General features: G+C 44.3%; 1 protein-coding gene across 1 annotated transcript; it reads left to right on the top strand.

Moving 5' to 3' along the window:
- Positions 1-10,420: 10,420 nt before the first annotated feature.
- On the top strand, positions 10,421-18,457 carry LOC125537841 (aspartic proteinase 36-like). Its single transcript, XM_048701157.1, has 10 exons — positions 10,421-10,847; positions 10,934-11,063; positions 11,186-11,433; positions 12,012-12,236; positions 15,938-16,100; positions 16,188-16,258; positions 16,595-16,685; positions 17,506-17,581; positions 17,664-17,735; positions 18,183-18,457. Exons 1-10 carry the CDS (start codon positions 10,603-10,605, stop codon positions 18,326-18,328), a joined length of 1,467 nt encoding a protein of 488 aa, XP_048557114.1. The 5' UTR covers positions 10,421-10,602; the 3' UTR covers positions 18,329-18,457.
- The last annotated feature ends 3,439 nt before the right edge of the window (positions 18,458-21,896 follow it).

The following is a 21,896-nucleotide window of genomic DNA, read 5'->3' as shown; positions in this document are numbered from 1 at the left end:
CCCGGAAGGGGGCAGTCAGATGAGGTGGCTCAGGCCCACCCTGCCCCTGTCTCCATCCTGCAGAGGGCAAGGGCGACTGACTCTCCATGCGACGACCTGGTGGGGCCCTGTACGAGCGCGCCGGGGTCTGATACGGCGGACTAGGACATGGAGGCACTGCGGGCGGGTCCCGCCTCACAGGAGAGGATCCCCTCGATGCCGATGCCTGCAATAATTGCCCACTCGCTACAGGAGAAGACAAACGACAGCCCGACACGGGTGGGGCCAGATGTTGTGCAGGGGCCACCCCGCGGGGATTCTGAGCCACACACGCTTGGCCGGGTGCCTCGGATGCCATGCCACGAGATACCGGGCCAAGACAGGGAGACAGGGGAGGTGACTGATGCTCAAGAGAGAGATTTTGGACCAATGATTGCTGATGGCCACCATGCAACTCCTGTTCACGTCGACGCGTCTACGTCCGATGCAAAGCCATGCACTGCCATCGTTTTGGCGGGAAATCACTCGGCTGAGACCAGGGCAACAAGAGATCCGGCGCTGCTTTCCCGCTTGGAGAAAGACACCGCGGAGGAGGGCCTGATGGAGAACTCGTAGTTGGATTCCTCGAACTCTGCTGCCTTGGTTGGAATGACTCCCCCAGGAGCCATTGCCTACACCGAGCTAAAGAATTTCTGTGTGAGCATCGTTAAGAAGCTGGCACCCCCCCTCTTGAAAGAGGTGCAGGCTTCAACGCCGAGGCCCGAGGCCGAGCCATTTACCCCAAGGCGTACCACCAGGTCAAATAAGCATGCTGCCAAGGCCTCCCCCGCTGAGAATGTCTTGCTGCGTGCACTTGGATTGGCGCCGCATGACCTTGAGGTCGACGAGTAGATGGTGGAGGACCTCAAGGGGCTGTTCGGTTCACCGCTTCGTGAGTAGCACATCCCCGTGATCGCGTCGCTCTTCGGGGAGACGATGCCGATTGGAGGGGACATTGGCGCGGGTTGCTCGAGCTCCATGGTGGTGCAATAAGTTCGGCCATGGTTGCGTACGGAGATGATCAAACCCCATGGATTTTAGTCCTTCCATTTTATGTTGGAATGTGAGAGGGTTGAATAGCCCAGCGAAGCGGGACGCGATCCGTGAGTTTGTAGCTAGTGTGTGAGTGAACATCATCTGTCTTCAAGAGACCAAATTGGATGTAATTGACCGCTTCACGGTAATTCAATGTCTTAGGCCATCCTTTGACGGCTTCTCCTACATGCCGGCTATGGAGACTAGAGGGGGAATCCTCATTGCTTGGGACTCGACTGCGGTCGAGATCGACCAAATGAGCCTGGACTCCGACTTCATCACAGGTCAAGTGCACGCCAAGAATGGGGTTGTTTGGTGGATTTCAGTGGTCTATGCCCTCAAGGCAACCTGCTCAAAACTGCCTTCCTGGAGGAGTTACACGCGAGACGCGCTCTCTGCCCGGGGCCATGGATGGTACTTGGAGATTTCAACATGATCTTGCGCGCTTCGGAAAAGAGCAACGCAAACCTCAATAGGACCATGATGGCTAGGTTCCGGAGCTTCATCGGCAGCAATAAATTGAAGGAAGTTTACATGCACGGGTGGAGGTTCACATGGTCGAATGAGAGGGACACACCAACGATGACTAAGATTGATCGCGTACTAGTCTCTCTGAACTGGGAGTTGGAATTCCCCGACTGTTTATTGCAAGCTCTGTCCTTCGGAGTTTCTGATCATGCACCTTTACTCCTTAGTACCGGGCCGCTCTTCCACCCGAAGAAGAGGTTCAGATTTGAGATATACCAGACAAAGCTTGAAGGCTTTGATGATGCAGTACGCGATGCATGGGTTTGCAGCGACACCATCTCTGACCCCTTTCAAAGATTGGACGCCCTGTTCAGAAACGCGGCTCAGTCGTTGCAAGCCTAGGGTCAGAGAACCACGGGCAACATTAAGCTCCTCATGCCTGTGGTTACATACTTGATCTGTAGATTCGACAAGGCGCGGGAAGACCACATTCTCACCGATCAAGAGATTTGGCTAAGGCGCACACTCAAGCTGGCACTTCTAGGGATGGCCTCACTTCAACGGACTATTGAGCGCCAGCGATCGAGGATGAGGTGGATACGAGAGGGAGACGCAAACACAAAGTTGTTCCAAGCCTTTGCTAATGGCAAGAGGACGAAGAATTTCATTCCGCGTGTCAATGTGGGAGACGACGTGATCACCGATCAGCCCCAGATTGAAGCGACTTTCTCCTCGGCTTATGAGAACTTGCTGGGCACCGACCAGACGAGGGACTTCACCCTTGACCTTGAGTTTTTGGGGATTCAACAAGTTGACCTACGCGAGTTAGATGTGATCTTCACTGAGGAGGAGGTGTGGCATGTCATCAAAGAACTGCACCCGGACCGTGCGCCAGGGCCCGATGGATTCATAGGCGCTTTCTATCAGCGAGCTTGGCCAATCATCAAGCATGACATTATGGCTGCCATCCTCAAGCTACACGTTTGCGACGGGAGGGGTTTTGCCAAGCTAAACAGGGCGTTGATAGTGCTCATCCCAAAGAGATGTGACACGGAGGAAGTTGGTGACTACCGGCCTATTAGCTTGCCCCACAGCTTTGGGAAGCTTTTCTCCAAGATTATGGCCAATCGAGTCAGTAGGAGAATGCCCGAACTAGTTGGTGTGAACCAATCTGCATTCATTCAGGGAAGAAGTTTGCATGACAACTTCCTCTTGGTCAGGCGGGTCGCTAGGAAAGTTCATGCAAGAAAGGCACCTGGAGTATTCCTCAAGTTGGACATCTCACGCGCATTTGAAACTATTTCATGGCCATTCCCCTTCGAAGTTCTCAGAGCCAAGGGCTTCGGCACAAACTTCCTGTGATGGACTGCGATCTTGCTCCAATCTGCTTCCACCAGAGTCATTGTGAACGGAAACCAAGGAAGAGATTTGATCACGCCCGGGGTCTGAGGCAAGGAGATCCCAGCTCGCCACTCCTCTTTGTAATTTCTATGGACGTCCTATCCGTCCTGATATGCAGAGCTACTAGCACGGGCGTTTTATCATCGTTCAATGGCAGAGTGGCAAATCAAAGACTGTCCCTATATGCTAACGATGTTGCACTTTTCGTGCGACCTACGAAGCAAGATTTGGCCTATGTTAGAGAGATACTTCAGGCTTTCGGGCATGCTTCCGGGCTGAGAGTCAACTACCAAAAAATCTCATCAATACTCATCCAAGGACTTCCAGGTGATGCCAAAAGAGTGCAACAGTTTTTCAACTATCAACTGGGTGCGTTCCCATGCAAATATCTGGGGCTTCAGCTCGGTATTCACAAGCTATCTAAAGCTCAATGGCAACCAATGCTTGACCAAGTCAAGAACTTCATGCCGGCTTGGCAACGAGGACTGATACAAAGGCCGGGCAGGCTCGTGCTAGTTAAAAGCATGATCTCGGCGAGACCAATCCATCATTTGCTGGTCATGGATGCGCCATTGTGGATGTTTGAAGAGGTTGACAAATGGATGAGAGCATTTTTTGGGTTGGGAAAATGACTGTCAATGGTGGGCAATGTTTGGTGGCTTGGCAAATCATTTGCCGGCCTACTTGCTTCGGTGGTCTGGGCATTAAGAACCTTGAACTACAAGGGCTGGCCCTGCGGGTCCGGTGGGAGTGGCTCAGGAGAAAGGATCCCAGCCGGCCGTGGCAAGGCTTGCATCTCATGATCGACAAGGAAGCGAAAGCAGTGTTTCACAACATGGTCCTCATCAAAGTTGGTGATGGTTCAGCGGTCCTATTCTGGACTGATAGGTGGATACACGGCTTCTCTATCAAGGACATTGCCCCCTGATCGCAGCAATGGTTGAGAAACGGATCAAGAGCAAGAGAACTGTCCAACAGGCTCTCCTTCATGGCGCTTGGGTGCTTGATATCGTAGGCCATCTCTCCTTCACTGCCCATATACAACTCATTCACCTCCAGCAAGCTATCGCAATGGTGGCCAGGAACGATGTGAAACCTGACGCCTTCTTTTGGCCGTGTGATGGATCTGGCACCTACTCGTCAAAGTCCACTTACAAAAGGCTGTGTTTTGGCCTAACCCGCTCCGCCACTGCCAACAAAATTTGGAGAAGTTGGGTGCCACTCAAATGTAAAATTTTCGCATGGCTGGCCTCCCAATATCGACTTTGGACCTCGGATCGCAGAGCTAGACACGGGCTACAAGAGACTACATCGTCTTGCTTCACGTGCGAGCAGGAAGAGGACACGGTGGATCACATCCTAACCCAATGCATTTACGCGAGGCAAGTATGGCACAGATGCCTTGAGGCCCTACAAGTCAACATCCAAACCCCAAACTAAGATGACACTTTCATGGCATGGTGGGAGAGGTCGCATGCCTCCTTCATGGGAAGATCAAGAGAGGGTCCGACTCCTTCGTCATCGCTACCGCATGGCACCTTTGGAAGCAAAGGAACGCTAGGGTGTTCAATAGGAATGACCAAATCAGATCGGACACTAGTTTAGTGCTTAATATCCTTGAAGAGATAAAGCAATGGAAATCGGCGGGAGTAGGAGTTGAGGGCTTAGCTATGTTTGTGAGAGAGTAGGCTTTGGTCTTCCATGTTTGGAGTTGGAGTTCCCGTCTTGACGACTTTTTGTCTTGAACGGCCTCTTGTAAACACATTTTCTCCCTTCTATAAAAATATGGTACGCTTTTGGCGTACTCTCGAAAAAAAACTTGCCTGCCTTCATACGACCTTCTGGCACAGGCAAACCAAGATATTTATCCTCAAATCCATTGATCGTTATTTTAAGAATAACCAAAATGGACACCTAGTCTTCTATAGAGCATTTCTTGCCAAATAAGATGGAACATTTATCCGGACTTAATAATTGGCTAGTCCCCTTCTCATAAGCCGACAATATACCCTTTATGTTCAGAGCTTGCTCCAAATTACCTTTAAAGAATAGGAGACTGCCATCAGCAAAAAGTAAATGAGATATACCTAGAGCATGTTTGTTTAGTCGGAAATCTTGGATAACCCCTCTTGCCAAACATGATTAAGTAATAGTGATAGGGTTTCAGCCACAAAGAGGAATAAGTACGAAGAAAGAGGGTCCCCTTGCCTAAGCCCACGAGAAGGATGAAAGGAGTCCAACAATTGGCCATTCAAACGAACTGAGAATTTCCCTGTAGTAACACAATTCATAATCCACTTAACCCATATTGGGCTAAAACCATACGCTTGAAGCATACTTTCGAGTAATTTCCAATCCACTCGGTCATATGCTTTAGCAAGATCCAACTTACATGCAGAATATTCACCACGAGCATCTTTCAACGTACTTAAAGAATGCATACATTCAAATGCGATGAGAGAATTATCAGAAATTAACCTCCCAGGAATAAAGGCACTTTGGGTAGGAGAGATCATACCATCCAGCAGAGGTCTCAGTCTATTAACAAGGCACTTGGAGATAACTTTATATATGACATTGCAAAGGCTAATCGGTCGAAAGTCCTTTATGGACCGAGGATTCTGTACCTTATGAATTAGAACAATTATAGTATCATTAACCCCTTCAGGCATGCATCCTGAGATAAAGAATCACTGGACAACATGAACAATATCATCCTCGAGTAAGCCCTAATTCCTCTAAAAAAATATGGCTGGAAAACCAGCTGGCCCCGGGGTCTTTAACGACCCTATTTGGAATAGGGCATCGCCAATTTCTTGTTCAGAGAAATTCTTACAAAGGTCTCCATTCATTTCGTCGCTCACCAACGGTTTCACAACGGAAACAATACGAGAAGGATTTACCACAGAATCGCATGAATAAAGATCCTTGAAAAACGAGTTTGTTATACCTTTGATTTCCTCCATATCATGAGAATGAGACCCATCGTTTCTTTTGATAGCAGAAATATTATTATTCTTCGCTCTCCAAGTGGCTTGCCTATGGAAGAATTTTGTGTTCCTACCCCCCCCATTTCATTTTTTCCAAACAAGATCTATGCTTCCACACAATTTCTTCTTTAATCAGAAGTTCATCCATCTCCATAAGGATTTTCTTCCTCTCCACTATAGCATTATGATCATTCTTTTGAATAACACACTTAACCTTTTACGGGCCTTTTCTAGCTTTTTTGTTATATATCCAATGTATTCCTTACTCCACCCATGAAGAGATTTCATCAACTTGTCCAAATTGCTTGCTACATCTCCCAGATCGTTTACATGCATGCTTTTATTCCAACATGATTCAAACTGTGTTTTCAATGCCGCATCTTCCCTCTCCCAGTATGCTTAATATTTCAAATGTTTAACAAACATACCAGAATGAGGATCTCCCAGCAAATCAATGAGTAGAGGACAATGATCTGACCTGGAACTGATAATATGTGATACCTTGCATTTTGGAAATATAGAAGACCACCGAGGACACGCCACGTCTACGATCAAGCCGCATCTTCACATTTTTATTTCCTTCCTGCTTATTATTATAAGTCCAGGGAACTCCATGGAAACCTAAATATAATAAGTTACAATCAGAGAGAATCTCGCGAAAATTAGCCATGAGTTTTGGAGACCGCTTGTTTCGAGAAAAATGCTCATTTTGCCACATTGCCTCGTTAAAATCACCGACCATAAACCACGGCCCAGACCCAAGCGGGTTTATGTGCCTTAACAAATCCCACATAACATACCTTTGGCTCACCTTTGGTTCTCCATAGACAAATGTGCTCCTCCACTTTGTGTCAGTACCATTAGAAATGTGCATATCAATAAAATGTTCTCCATATTTGTTCAGCTGCAAAGTGTATAGGTCATCCCAAAAGATAGCTAATCCACCTCCTTTGCCTAGCACAAAAACAGTAAAAAATCATACCCAAATGAGAACACAAACTCTCAACATACTCTTTATTTTGGCTTGTTTCAGAAAGAAAGATAATGTTGGGCCGGTGTGTCTTTGAAAGGCACACGAGTTCTTGGACTGTCTGAGGCTGACGCAGACCTCAACAGTTCCAACAAATCATTTTCATGACTCCTGACGGGTACATCATTCGCGCCCGTCAGTTGACCGGCAGCTTCCTTGGATTATCCCCTACATCATTTCCACCCATACAGACTCCCTCCTCCTATTCTGGACCTCTTCCTCTTCCTCATCTAGTCCTTCTGTAACATGAACAGTGGAGCCATCTATGCGTAGTACAGTTCCAAATCTCTCCACACACACACACACACTCTTTTACATGTTTCACTCATATCAGTAGCACCCCTAACATCTAAACTATCAGTACTAGTGCTATGCATGCTAAGAAGAAAGTCTTGATCATCACGTGCATGCCTCTTGCTGCCAGCCGTGCTCTCAAGCATGACAACAAAGGTCATGTTGCTACTGGAGAGGTCGATGTCGCTGTTTGGTGGAGTGGGGACTCCAAAGACTGCATGTGCAACACATGCAGCCTGCACCATAGCCTTCTCTTCATGTTCTTGTCGATGGAGCTACTTCCAACGTTTTACTCCGGGGGTAGCCAGAGCCAGCCGCTGTGCGCATGTAGAAACAACACCCTCGCTTCCATCTTGGACAGTAGTCGCCTCCAATTAATTCTGTCAAAGAGTTTGATTGTGACAACTTTTGCTTTGAGAACACCAAAAGGTATTACTCTTGAAGATTGGTTGGAATGTCGTGCAAAGGCCGCATCACAAGCTAATGGGAGTTCCACCAGGGATAAGCAAGGACACATAAACTCTATCATCAAGACTTCTGTTATACTCCCTCGATCCCAAAATGTAAGAATAGAGTTTGACAATAGGCTGCATCACATGCTAATGGGAGTTCCACTAGGGATAAGCTGCATTTTTTTACTCAAGCATCTTTACAACTTTGTTTAGATATTGTGTATTTATGCACTCGTGTACTGAAGACATGAAATGACTATGAAATTGTGAACAAATATATCTCTTCTGGATTGAGGCATGTGCAGTTCAATTTTTTATATACATACAATCCATATTTTCTAAAGTATTATATCATTAATTCATCAAGATTGACGGGCGAAGCAACACACGCCTTTATGTCTGGTGATATGGAAAATGGGGAGGTTGTTGATGAAGAGTTCCATATACATCCCTTTTAAGCTGATAAGAATCTCTAAAGTTTTTTGCGTGGCGAAAGTAATTTATTCCATAGTCATAGGATTACAATCGAGAGGCAGAAGCTCCTCAACACATGGTGGTCCTAATTGAAGCCATACTGCAGTGCAACTCTTAGTGCGACTATACGACGCCAGTCGATCTGCTACCCTATTCTGTTCCCGTTTACTTTTCATGGGAATAAAAACTCTCAAAGTCATGAGGTGCTTGATTTTAGAGACAAGATGGTCATAAGCTGATCGTACCAAACCCTCTCCGGACAAAGTAGCAAGTGCCTCAGAAGAATCCGATTGTACAATCACTGGTCCTTCCTTATGTTGTAATGCTAGTGCCATGCCTTGCATTAATGCATGAATTTCAGCCTCCAAAGCATCATTGCAGTTGAATAAAAACCTATATGCATCAAATATAACACTTCCGTCGGGCCTTCTTAGAATCATACCAGCCACCGCTATTCCATCCACTGCTAAAAATGCCCCATCAACTGACAAGGCCACCTGTCCAGCCTGTGGTGGCGGCCATCTTAGCGCAGGCTCGGCCTTCTTTATTTCCTTCACTAGTTCAACATCATCTAGTATCATTTTTCCTTTTATAATTTCGTCTATACTGAATACTCTTATCAGTTGTAATGATCTCATATAGCTCTGAAGAAATTCAGCGGAAGCCTCCGGTGGAGCAGCATCTTTACCATGCACCAAGTCCGTGCGAACCGACCAAATCCGCTAAAAGAGCATAATTAACATATCCCGTACCGGCTCAACACAGCTTGCTAGCAAATTCAAAACCCATTCATGCCCAGACTCAGCCAGCAACGAGTTGCTAGGTAACGGCCACACCTCACGCATCAAATCTCATAGCCTACGTGCATGGTCACAGGTCACCAAGGTGTGAAAACTAGATTCAGTATCTTTTCCACATATTAAACATAAATCCCGTTTAGACAAATGTCTATACTTCTTGCATTGATTAGTAGCTACTGAACCCGTCGCCACCTTCCATACTGTAATTTTCATTTTCTCTGGTACTGTGGACCCCCATAGGCACCGCCAAATCGGCCGGTCCCCTGGCGGATTACTGCTAGATGCACCTTGCTCGGCCCCGGTGGCCAGGTTCGAGGCAAGATGGTATGCACTTCTGACAGTAAATTGGCCATTTTTTCTCAGGAAATCAAGCAAAAAAGTCTTGTCTATTTCTTGGTGATGTCCGAATTTTAACATTTTCCCGGATATCCATCTCCCAAAAATGTTCCTGTAACCTTTGAGTATTCCAAGCTCCATTCTGATCCAAAAAATCCGCAACCCAGTTGAAGCGACAGTTACGTTTCGGCGTGACGGGTCGAAAATCTGTGCCTCTAGGAATCCATGGATCCCTCCAAGTTCTAATCAACGAACCGTCACAACCCGCCAAATGATACCTTTTTTAACCAGCTCCAGGCCATACTCAATACCCTTCCACACAACCGATGCGTTGTCTGAAAAAACTGTATCCAACAGGTTACCATTTGGATAGTATTTAGCTCTTAATAGGCGAGCACACAAACTATGCGGGGAGTTCAAAAGATGCCAATCTTGTTTGGCCAACAATGCTTGGTTAAAACCCCGCATATCCCGGAATCCCATACCACCTCTCACTTAGGGAGTCTCATCTTGTCCCAACTTAGCCACGCCATCTTTTTCTTGCCTTTCTCAACTCCCCACCAGTATTGTCTCATCAAGCGTGTGAGATCGTCACAAACAGAAGCTGGTAGCCTGAACACACTCATTACATAGGTGGGTATTTCTCGAGCAACCGACTTAATCAAAATTTCTTTATTCCCAGAGGAAAGATATTATTCACTCCAATCAACTAACCTCTTCCTCATTCTTTCTTGAATTGTTTCAACATGGCCTTTATGAATCCTTCCTTCATAATAACAATCTCTAAAGTTGTAGAGAGAAGTTATGGTTGGTCACTCATGAGAGCCTCTTTATTTGCGTATATGTTTGCGTTTTATTGTTCCTGCATGTGTGTGGAAATTTTAAACTGTGTTTGAAATGCAGTAACTAATAATGAATTACAACTAGTAGAATTAAATGTTATTTATGCTAACCAGTTATACCGTCTCCCACCAAATCGCAACACTGACGACGCATGCAAAAAAAAAAAGAGTCTAGTCTAGGTAAGCAAAGATTAGCCCCCGCAGAAACCGCTAGTTCGCACCCTTTTTTGAGCGCAAAAACGGGTTATATGTCCGTCCGCCCGTGGGCACTCCCAAAATTCCTTCCCGTTTCCTCCTCCCAACGTTTTGTGCTTTGCCTTGCCCCCACGGCCTTGGGGAGGAGGAGCCGACGAGGAGGGGGAGGGAAGGGAAGGGGAGGGGAGGGAGGAGGACACGAATAACAATCGCCGCTACACGGGAGCAATCCCACCCGGAGACACACAACGCGCCGAGACGCGAATAATGGCTCCGCCGCCCGCCGCTCAGGCCGCTGCCGCCCTCCTCCTCGCCGCGCTGCTCGCGCTGGCCTCCTCCCACGCCGCCGTGGCCACCGGCGTCTTCCAGGTGCACCGCAAGTTCCGGCGAGCTGCCGGCGAGGAAGGCGGTAACATAACCGCCCACCTCGCCCACGACGTCGGCCGCCGGGGCCGTCTCCTCGACGCCGTCGACGTGCCCCTCGGCGGCCTTGGCCTCCCCACCGACACTGGGTACTTCCATCCTCTGATCCGCGCTTGTTGGTTCCGGTGCTGGTTGGTTTCGTTAGGTCTGGTCTGACGGGGGGACTCGTCCGCAGGCTGTACTATACGAAAATCGAGATCGGGACGCCGCCCAAGCCGTTCCACGTGCAGGTGGACACCGGCAGCGACATCCTCTGGGTCAATTGCATCACCTGCGACAAATGCCCCCACAAGAGCGGCCTCGGGGTAGGTCTCTCGGTTTGCCTGCCTATATTTATCTAGTGAAAATTTAGAGGTCTCGGTTTCTGTTGGTATCATGTTTCTGAATTAATATGACGATGATTTTTGGGGTGAACGTTTGGGTGCAGATAGACCTGATGCTGTATGACCCCAAGGGATCATCTAGTGGGAGCACGGTATCATGCGACCAGCCGTTCTGTGCCGCCACATACGGGGGCAAGCTACCAGGGTGCACTGCGAGCTTGCCTTGCGAGTACAGTGTCATGTATGGTGACGGTAGCACCACCACGGGCTACTTCGTCAGTGACTCCCTGCAGTATAATCAAGTCTCTGGGGATGGGCAAACACGGTATGGCAATGGCAGCGTCACATTCGGGTGAGTTTTTTTTTTTGATTTATGTAGATTTAAAAGCTATTATTGGATGACATACATTGGATCAGCTATCATCGGTTGAAACGCTGCTCTAATTGTTTTATTGTAAATGGCATGATTAATCACCTTTGCATTTGAATTTGTAATAGTTAGTGTCTGTTGCGTAACGCTTATATTATACTTTGGCCAGCATTTTATATACTATTTTCTGAGAATGTTTACATAATTCTTGCCCATCTGCCAAACCTACATAATGTTTCTCTTTTCTGTTACTATGTAGCTGAATATATTTTGTTCTCTTTGAGATGTTTAAGCTGGATTCTTTGTCCTCTGCCTTGGTTATGCACTTGTGGCATGAGTATATTGATGAATAGGTAGCTGTTAAGTAAGGAATCAAATTCTGCTATTTGTTTGGAATATTATAACATACTTTTGTCAGAAAATACTGCAATGTAGTAGGCAACAACAATCAAATAATTAACATGACAGTAACAGACTAACCTAATTATGTGAAATTTTGGCATCAAGTACATCGAGCTCAAGAATTTAATGTGGATAAATGGCTCTTCTGTTCTTTGTAGGTGTGGTGCTCAGCAAGGTGGGGATTTAGGAAATACAAACCAGGCCCTTGATGGAATTATTGGGTTTGGCCAATCAAATACATCAATGCTATCACAGCTAGCTGCTGCAGGAAAAGTGAAGAAGATATTTTCTCATTGCTTGGATACCATAACTGGAGGTGGAATCTTTGCTATCGGAGAAGTTGTACAGCCAAAAATGAAATCAACACCATTGATACCCAATATGTATGTTCATCGTATCGCCATGAAGTTATTATTCTATTCTATCTGTCTTATACTGATGGGGATTTTTTCAACAGCTGTCCTCTAATAGATACTCCAGTTCATTGCAAATGAATAAATAATAACACTTGCTTTAGGAGAGATCATCACAATTCTATATTAGGAACAAAGAAATAATTTTCTCTTGGAAATCCATCACATTCTGCATTGAAGCACACAAAAAATCGACGACTTCAATTCCTGTTTCGTTATCTTTTTGAACAAAAAGTCCGCTTCAACCTTGAACTCTGAAACCTGTTCTTTTTAATCTTGAACTCTTGAATCAATTGACGTTATCCCCTTAGCCCTGTCCCAAGCAGTTTTGTGCTGACTGAAATGACATGTGGCACCACTTTTACATTCAGCACATTGCCATGTCAGCAACTTAATTACTCCCTCTGTTCCATAAATCTTGTCATGGTTTTAGTTCAATTTGAACTAAAACTACAACAAGAATTATGGAACGGAGGAAGTAGAATATATAGAGAAGTCGAGAAATCAGTAAAAAAAAAGAGGAACTGAACCCCTTTTCAGTTTGACCATCGAAAAAACCTCTTTTCGGAAAATTATTTTTCCTTTTAAGATTGACTATTAAAAAACTTCAGCTACATTTCATCGGCCAGTTACTTCATCCAATCCTTCATGACATGAAACAAATGCATAACTACTCTTATTTTCCTAAGTAAAGGCTCTGAAGTCCGAATTAAACTTAAGAGATATGTATCACACTGATGGCCGCATGCATCTTTCAGATGCAGAGGCTGGGGGTGAGCCTCCTTTTCCAAAAAAAAATAAAATCTATCACACTGATGATGAGCCTTTTGGAATTTGGTTGATGCCAATAATGTGTTTTATGACTGTAACTTGGAGGTCTGGTCCATTCTTCTCTGAAGATAATGCTTAATGATTTTGGCAACTGTTTATAAGTGTTCATGGCCATTAATTAATAAATTGACATTTTGTTCATCTGTACATGTACTTATTTTTTGACGAGTTGCCCATTTACCTGAGCTGGTTTCAAGCCAGTTATTTGAGTTTTATGTATGTGACTCAGCTCAATTTGATTCAGCTGACTGTCGTTTTTTTCCCTTGAACATAATTATAATGAGCTGAACACTTAACGAATTCAACGAAGGTGAATAACTCTAGTTAGTGCTAGAAAGAGATAAGGTCTGCCTCCGTTTGCTTTTTTCTGGTTCATATAAATAACTAAGTACTGACATGGATGACTTGGACCCTACTCCTGATTCCCATTGAGATGCTTTAATGTGTAATCCAGAAACTTCTAAAAAAGCATTATCCAATAGCTTGGCACCAGTCGTAGAGTTCATGCCTCTCTAAAAGACCGAAACCTGATCGGCAGTAAATGTTGTGATTATGGTTTAGGATGCTTTCTGCTACGAAGCTTTGAGTGTAGAAAGTTAAATGATAGGCATTAATATTCATGATTGTGCTCTAGAATGTTATGCTATGTCTGATTAGTGCTCGTATTTACGAACTGTCAGACTTGGCGCCTTATCAAAATTTGCATACAAGGTTAACCTGTACTTGATCCATCAGTGTGTAAATTTTATACCTAACTATTGTATCATATCGCACATCAGGCTATCGGAGGGAATGTGGAACAATGCCTGAGTTTTAATTTGAGTTTTGTGGAAAAAACAGTTCCAAGAGTTTAAATCAATCTGATCGAGATGCTGAGTTGGTTAATGCATGCAGTTCCTAAAAATGGATGAAAATAGCAATTTGACTGGAAATTTAGAACTGAAGGTTGACTGTTATGTCATATACCCATTTTTGCTGGTCACCCTGGTTTGGATGTCCCAAAACTGGTGCCTGAAGCAAAAAATGAAGAAAAAGGAAGAGAAAATATCTGCAGGATTAGGGCATCTTTAATCACAAATAAGAGGTGTCATATACGGGACTTAAGGTTGGCCATATACATTTTGTGCCAAAATATTAAGGCCGTCCTTAGCCTCATGGCATGGTCATAAGGTATAAAACGATTCTTTTCTCCTTCCATCTCTATAACCTCCAAAGCCTGGGTATCTCCATGATGGGAACAGAGAAGGCAGCAACCTCGGGCAAGGCTCTGTTGCATGCTGCTCAATCACCATTGATTGCGGCTGCTCGACTTGGTGGCGGTGTGATTTTGGCCGCCTGGGGCTCGGAGTCAGCCTATGCCGCTGGAGGGGCACCGTGGCAGCCTGCGGCTTGAGATAGGGAGGTGACATGCGCTTGTAGATGACGATGGGGATGCCAGCTTGTGCTGCTCAAAGAAGCCTGGAGTTTGGACGCGAATCCTGTAGCGTCGCATGACACCAGAGATTCTCTGCCATGGTCATGCACGGGTGGGGTGGAGGCGGACTGGTGTTTTTGAGACATTGGGTGCGTGGAGACGAGGGTTATGCATGCAAAGCTCGGCTTTCTTCCACTCCTGTCAAGCTCTGGTCTTGTTGAGGAAGGAGAAGATGCGGTCTTGATGCCTGATTGGCGGTGACTTGTGGAGCAGAGGGGAAGGAGGATATGGTGAGTCTGATTTGGGTGCGTTTCAGGAGGAGCAGGAATGGAATTGGTGATCTAGGAAGAAGACAATGGTTGGGTGGACGAGCTGCTGTTTTTTCTCCAGTGGGACTCACCCTATGCTCCAAGGGAGATTTAAGCATTGTGGCATGTGAATTTTGACTATGGCTTTCTTGGTGTAGTCCCAGAGCAATGAGAACTGGAGATGCCCTTGGTAGGTGGAACACGTACCTGCAGCAGTTGTACTTGTTCTACAACATGCTAGAGAAGGGTTTTAGATCAAATCATGTGACCTATTTGTCCAACTGGCATTAAGTTTGACATGGTTAGTTACTGACCCGATTTTAAGAATCGCTGGTCCAAGGGTTCTTTTTAGTTTTAGTTCACTGGCCCAACAGTTTAATTAGCATGAAACTAATAGATGCAACAGAATAAGATATGGAACAAATCCTTGGTAATAAAATTTTATGTAGAAGGAAAAGATGAATTCGGTTGGAATATCTGTGGGGTAGAGAAGTGGGCTATCTCTGTGGCAGGTTTATGTCATGATACAATACAAATCAACATATGCCGCACTCGTGTCATCAGGCCAGTAGCCTTTTCTCTTCACATTGTTCCCTTTGATCTATTTAACTTGATGCTTCATTATCATCTTTGAATAAATAGGCTCTTACTTGTCGCCCTATGGCCAAATTAAGCGGGTGTACATGTTTTCTGGCAGATATTGTATTTTTTGCGCTTCGTATGTAATGCAGGGAATTTTTTTCTCAGCTAGTGACTGGTAATTTCGGACGCCTGGTTAGTGCGAAAAATCAGCCAATTTTTTTTGAATTTTGATGTTAGTGTCAATAAAACTAGAACTGCAAGAGATCGTGCAATTTCCCTGGTGGTAGATCTCTAGAGTTGGGAACTTGGGATGATGGCATGGGTTTGAACATTTGTAGGAAAGCATTTTGTAACTTTGTTTTCCTTAAAGTTCACATTTTAATTTCAAAGAAGAAGGCACAGAACTTTCTGAAATTTGGCCGTTGCCAGTATTCTCAGTGTGTTTGTGTTTCTTCTTTTTCTTCTGAGATTGTTTTTCCGATGTTCTCTATTCTATCTTGACAGTCTTAACACCTTATCATGATTGTGCCACTCAGGCCGCACTACAATGTGAATCTGAAGTCAATTGATGTTGGGAATACTGCTCTGCAGCTTCCATCACATATTTTTGAAACGGGTGAGAAAAAAGGTACCATCATTGATAGCGGTACAACCTTGACATATCTTCCGGAGCTGGTTTACAAGGAAATAATGGCTAAGGTATGCCAAAAGGCATTCTCCCTGTTTTTCCGCTGTAATGCAGGAATGCTTTCATTCCCTTTACTTATATTTCTCGGCCAATTGTAGATTTTTGCCAAGCATCAGGATATGACCTTCCGCAGTATTCAAGATTTTCTGTGTTTTCAGTATCATGAAAGGTATACTCTAGTCTTTAACACAGAATCTAGCTACAATTGACAGCACTAACTGACTAACTGTCAGTTGTGTCTACCCTGCTACAGTATGTTTTTGTACGGGAACAGTAGGGAAAGACCCCCAGTCCGCCACTGAGTCTACCCTGATATATGTTAAAATAGTAGAACTAACTGAACTTCTATCTAGTTATATATTGATAATACCCACTTACACTTGTGAGTGAACTACCTCATTACTGCATGCGTGTTCTGATTTCAATTAAATTGGAAAAGAGATGAATGATAAACTCAAGAGTATCTTATTATGGTCCTAACTATTTTTTTTCATTTTTGTTGCAGTGTAGATGATGGATTTCCAAAAATCATCTTCCATTTTGAGAATGATCTTGGATTGAATGTGTATCCACATGATTACTTTTTCCAAAACGGGGTAATATAAAATTCCACCCTTGGTGTTCAAGCTAAATGATAGAATTAACATTTATTCACCCATTGTCATTACTTTGTCACGTTGCAGCTTGCAATACCCTTAAGTAACCCTCTTATTGGCATGTTTCTTTGTCACAAATTATGTGCTCCAGAAGTTGCTGAAAAACTGAATGATTCGCAAGTCGCAACCGAACCCTAGATGTCTCTAATTTAATCTGAGTTATGGCTTGGGTCCCCTGCAGCCCTGAAGTTATGACCTAGTAAGGGACCTATGTCAGTTCGAACAGCACTGTAGCATGGCATGTGGTAGTATAACACGGGTTGGTCTGGCTTGAGTGCTAAGTTGTTTAGGGCCTCTTTGGGTTGCAGTAATTAGAAAATGTAGAAAATAGAAGAAAAAAAGCATAGGATTGAGGTCTCATGTATTGTGGATCCCTATGGGATTTCAAAACACGGGAATGTTGCATGTGATGCCTTTGGTTCGTACACAGGAAACCGACACATGAATTTTGGAGAACAGGGGAGGGAGGGAAGGGATTGGATGCATACCATAGGAATTTGCAACTCTGAATTCAAAGACAACCTGAATCTTATCTGGGATTTGCTGTTAGTTAAGTTATTTTTTGGAGTTAATATTAATTTCTTATGCCAATAAGGGAGCATTTAATTCTTTATATCAAACAAGAAGCAATGAACAAACGAATCCAGTACTCAGAAACTTATATCAGAGCCCCTGGCCAGCCAGTCATGGGCAGCCCGTGAACGGTCTTCTGAACCCCTGCTTATGACACTTGCGGGATTTTATTGTCTGTTTGGTACAGGATAACCTGTATTGTGTTGGGTTCCAAAATGGTGGATTGCAATCAAAGGATGGAAAGGATATGGTGCTTCTAGGAGGTCATTACTTCTCTATGCATGAAGGCTTCTTTACAAATATATATGTATATATGCTTCTCATGCCACTGTCTGTTTCTTTCAGATCTGGTCCTTTCAAATAAGGTGGTTGTCTATGACTTGGAAAACCAAGTCGTTGGATGGGCCGATTACAACTGTAAGTACTAGCTCTTCTCATTCTAGGGTTCATTTGGTATTATTAGCTTGCAGCTGTTGTTCAACCATAGGTTGACTCTAACCTGGGCAAAACCGGCTACCAATTTCTAGTTGAATTTCCTTCAATACATGTGACTTCAGCTACTTGAGTAGTACAATTTTTTTTCTTTAGCATCCTTTTACAGGTTGAAGCTAACCGGGTTTTGTACACAGCTGGCTGTAATCTCATTTTTGTTCCTGAAGGCCTTAACTAGTTCTGGAATAATTTGCACAAAAAATTTCTGACTCTATTCTGCATCAGACAGACTCTTTGGAACTAAACTAAAGTTGTTCTGTAAAGGGTCGTTTAAATGTTGCACGCATAGTGTGGTTCTAAATTCTGAAATTCATTATCTTGGTTTACAACTTCCCTAGCTTGTCTATTCGTTGATATTTCCTTCCATTCCAGGCTCCTCTAGCATGAAAGTTAAGGATGACAAGACAGGGGCGGCATACACAGTTGATGCGCACGATATCTCCTCGGGATGGAGACGTCAGTGGCAAAAGTTCCTGGTTCTGTTAGTAACAATGGTGTGCAGTTACTTAATTTTCTAACTCTGATGTACAACACAAACTCTGATGAATTCATTTGATTGTTCTTTTCTCAAAGAGGAAATGTAGGGCTTTAGATTGTATATTCTCCGGCAAAGGGAAAAGAATGAAAAAGCATGGTTCCACTTTTCATTTCATTTGTAGACAAACGGCTCGGCCCCGCTGATTGTAGAAACTTTTCGCATGGAAGAAGGCCAACTCAGCAATGCGAATTGTTTTTCTCTCGTGAGAAGGCGACCTCAAAGGCAGCCTTGATAAATGAACAACATTGGCATAACTTGAACGCAAAATCATGATATGGCTGCCATGTTCTGCACGGCTAAACAATCTTTTGCCGGCCCCTGTTTCTTTGAGGTGGCGACTTGTGTTCTGTGGAACGTTTGGAAACAATGCAACGCTTATATATTTCAGCATCAGACACCTTTGCCTTGTTGGTGTGTGTTGTTTAAGAAAGATTTTGGTCTTATTGGTCACAGGGTTAAGCCCCGCCTTCATGCTTTGGTTTCTGTTTTTTTTGACAAAGGGCGGTTTTTTAGCTTAAAATGAAGCATCAAGAGAATACAAACACAATGAGCATACACCTGATTTCTACATAACTAGTGTCCAACTCAGCTTTCTGCTTGGTTGACTTCTTTGGACTAGTTTGGCCCTTGGGCTTGTAAGGACCCCCCCCCCCCCCCCCCCCCCCTCACATGGTCTCATGACCTTTGTGATTTCATTCCTCTTATTAATAGAAACAATATTGTAGGGGAATCCCCTACTGTTCCATGTAAAAATATAAATAAATAAATAAATAAATGAACATGTTTGTTTGACCATCGTCCATTGCTGGATACTGAAAACCATGAAGAGGCCTGGTTTTGGAGACAACAATTTGAGGCAAAGTGGGTACAGGAAAAAAGTGTTACTCCCTCTAATTCAAATTACTTGCTGGATCGGAGGGAGTAAAGAAATTGTGAACACGGCCTGGAACCGTGCCAAACTATCTGGTCTTGGACCATCACTGGTCACCTGTACGCGTGCAGTGCGCGTTGACCTCCGCAGACAGTGTGGATGAAATACATAGAGTTCTTTAAAAAAACAGACGCAATGTTAGAAAAAAATAGACTTGACCCGTTAACAAATTCTGAATCTTAAACGAGCCAATGAGAAAAATGGCAAGTGATGGTGTGGTGCTAAAGTTTAGTCTCATGCCACCAGTTGAGTAAGTGTTGGACCTCTTTATATAGTGAGTTCTCTCCATCACTCTAAGTGGTGTGTTGAGAAAAGAAAGGGAAGACCACACGCGCGCTCGCTTGTCTCGCCTGGCTTGGATCGGGCCGGTACACTCAGAGTTTTTCCTCATCTCACAACTTGCGGCGCCACCGTAGTCTACCCTATCCCGAACACCGATCTGACATGCATCGGCATGCGAGGGAGCAGGTCTTTGGAGCGACTGCTCAAGTTCGTCCTCACAGGTCGTCTACCGTCCAAGTCGGGCGGTGCTAATCATCGTCTTCAACAACAGATCAATGCCATATCGCTCCTGCAGCAGCTAACGAACAATACGTCCATCGTGATATGTTCATGTTTCTCTCTGTAGTTGCTGATTCGTGTGTGATGTTGTTGTGCCAACAATAAAAAAAATCTAATTGTGGGAAATTTCCTGAGTTAACTATGACTAGATTTGCTAATGCACTGAGGCCAGATAAGTTTACCGGTGTGCACTTTAAGAGGTGGAAGGTGAAGTTCACGCTCTGGATTACAGCTCTGAAAAGTTTCCGCGTTAGTGTTGGTGCTCTAGAGGGAATTACTGAGGAAAATGAGAGAAAGTTCCAGGAAGCCAATACTATGTTTGTGGAATGCATTATGAGTGTTATTGCTGATCGTCTGTGTGATGTGTACATGCACATACAAGATGGAAAGACACTGTGGGATGCACTGAATGCTAAATTCGGTGCAACCGATGCAGACATCGAACTATACATCATGGAGAATTTCCATAACTACAAGATGGTGAATAACCGTTCTGTGGTTGAACAAGCTCATGAGATACAATGCATTGTGAAGGAACTGAAACTCCTGAAGTGTGATTTACTCAATAAGTTCGTGGATGGGTGCATGATTGCAAAGTACCTCCTTCATGGAGAAACATAGCCACAACTCCGAAACATAAGAGATAGTAGATATTAGTTGAAAATCTGGTTGCATCTCTTGATGTTGAAGAGAAAGCTCAGGTTAAATTTACTACTGAGAAAGGAGGTGAGGTTCAGCCTATCGCCAATATGGTGCAGAGGTACCCACAGAACAAGAACAAAGGGAAGAACAAGTATGTTTTCAACAAGCCTGTCAAGACTACTACCTTCAAGAAGAATAAGTTTAACAAGGCTGAGCTAGAGTGCTACGCTAGTGGGAAGCCTGGACACTTTTCCAAGGTATGCCCAAATCATGCAGTCGCAGAGGGAAAATAAGCTCCAAGACTGTCAACATGATGACTGATATGTCTCCAACGTATCTATAATTTTTTGATTGCTCCATGTTATTATAGTACCAATCTTGGATGTTTTATATGCAATTTTATATCATTTGTTGGGACTAACCTATTAACTTAGTGCCAAGTGCCAGTTCCTGTTTTTTGCTTGTTTTTGGCTTTTCAGAAAATCAATACCAAACAAAGTCCAAATGGAAAAAAAAATCTTTGGATTAATTTTTTCTGGACCAGAAGGGACCTAGAAGCTTCAGGAGAAGATCAGAGGAGCCACGAGGGAGTGACAAGCTCGTAGGACGCCCCCCAGGAGGGGCTTGAGCTTGTGCCCCCCCCCCCCGTGACACCTTTTGACCTAATTCCACCTCTATAAATTTAGAAATATTCCCAAACCAATGGAGATTCGCCCGAAAACTTTTTTCACCGCCGCAAGCTTCTGTTCTTCCACGATCCCATCTAGAGGCCTTTTCCGGTACTCTGCTCAAGGGGGATCGATCATGGAGGGCTTCTACATCAACCTTGTTGCCCTACCGATGATGCGTGAGTAGTTTACCACAGACCTATGGGTCCATAGCTAGTAGCTACGTGGCTTCTTCTCTCTCTTTGATCTTCAATACCATGTTCTCCTCGATGTTCTTGGAGTTCTATCCGATGTAGTCTTCTTTTGCGGTATGTTTGTTGGGATCCGATGAATTGTGGGTTTATGATCTGAATATTCATGAGAAGTAATTGAGTCTTTTTGAACTTTATTATGCATGATTGTTATATTTCTTTTTCGATCTATCCGTTTGGTTTGTCCAACAAGATTGATTTATCTTTAGTGGAAGAGGTGCTTTGTGGCGGGTTCAATCTTGTGGTGCTCTATCCCAGTGACAGAAAGGGACAAGACACGTATTTTTATTGTCGCCATTAAGGATAAAACGATGGGGTTTATTCATATTATTTGAGTTTACTTTGTCTACATCATGTCATCTTGCTTAACGCATTACTCTATTTTTATTAACTTAATACCCTAGATGCATGCTGGATATCGGTAGATGGGTGGAGTAATATTAGTAGATGCAGACAGGAGTCGGTCTACTTGTAGCGACCAGACCTCAAACAGTC

Source organism: Triticum urartu, chromosome 2 (genome assembly GCF_003073215.2).
Source record: "Triticum urartu cultivar G1812 chromosome 2, Tu2.1, whole genome shotgun sequence".
Lineage (NCBI taxonomy): Eukaryota > Viridiplantae > Streptophyta > Magnoliopsida > Poales > Poaceae > Triticum > Triticum urartu.
Note: the sequence above shows the minus strand (reverse complement) of the source record. Positions and strands in the feature narration are given on the sequence as shown.

Bases quoted from the DNA above. Each gene is read 5' to 3' on its own strand.
- LOC125537841 (XM_048701157.1), top strand. From the start codon at position 10,603: ATGGCTCCGCCGCCCGCCGCTCAGGCCGCTGCCGCCCTCCTCCTCGCC. The intron at 11,064-11,185 runs GTAGGTCTCTCG...GTTTGGGTGCAG, and splicing joins CCCACAAGAGCGGCCTCGGG to ATAGACCTGATGCTGTATGA. The intron at 16,259-16,594 runs GTATACTCTAGT...TTTTTGTTGCAG, and splicing joins TGTTTTCAGTATCATGAAAG to TGTAGATGATGGATTTCCAA.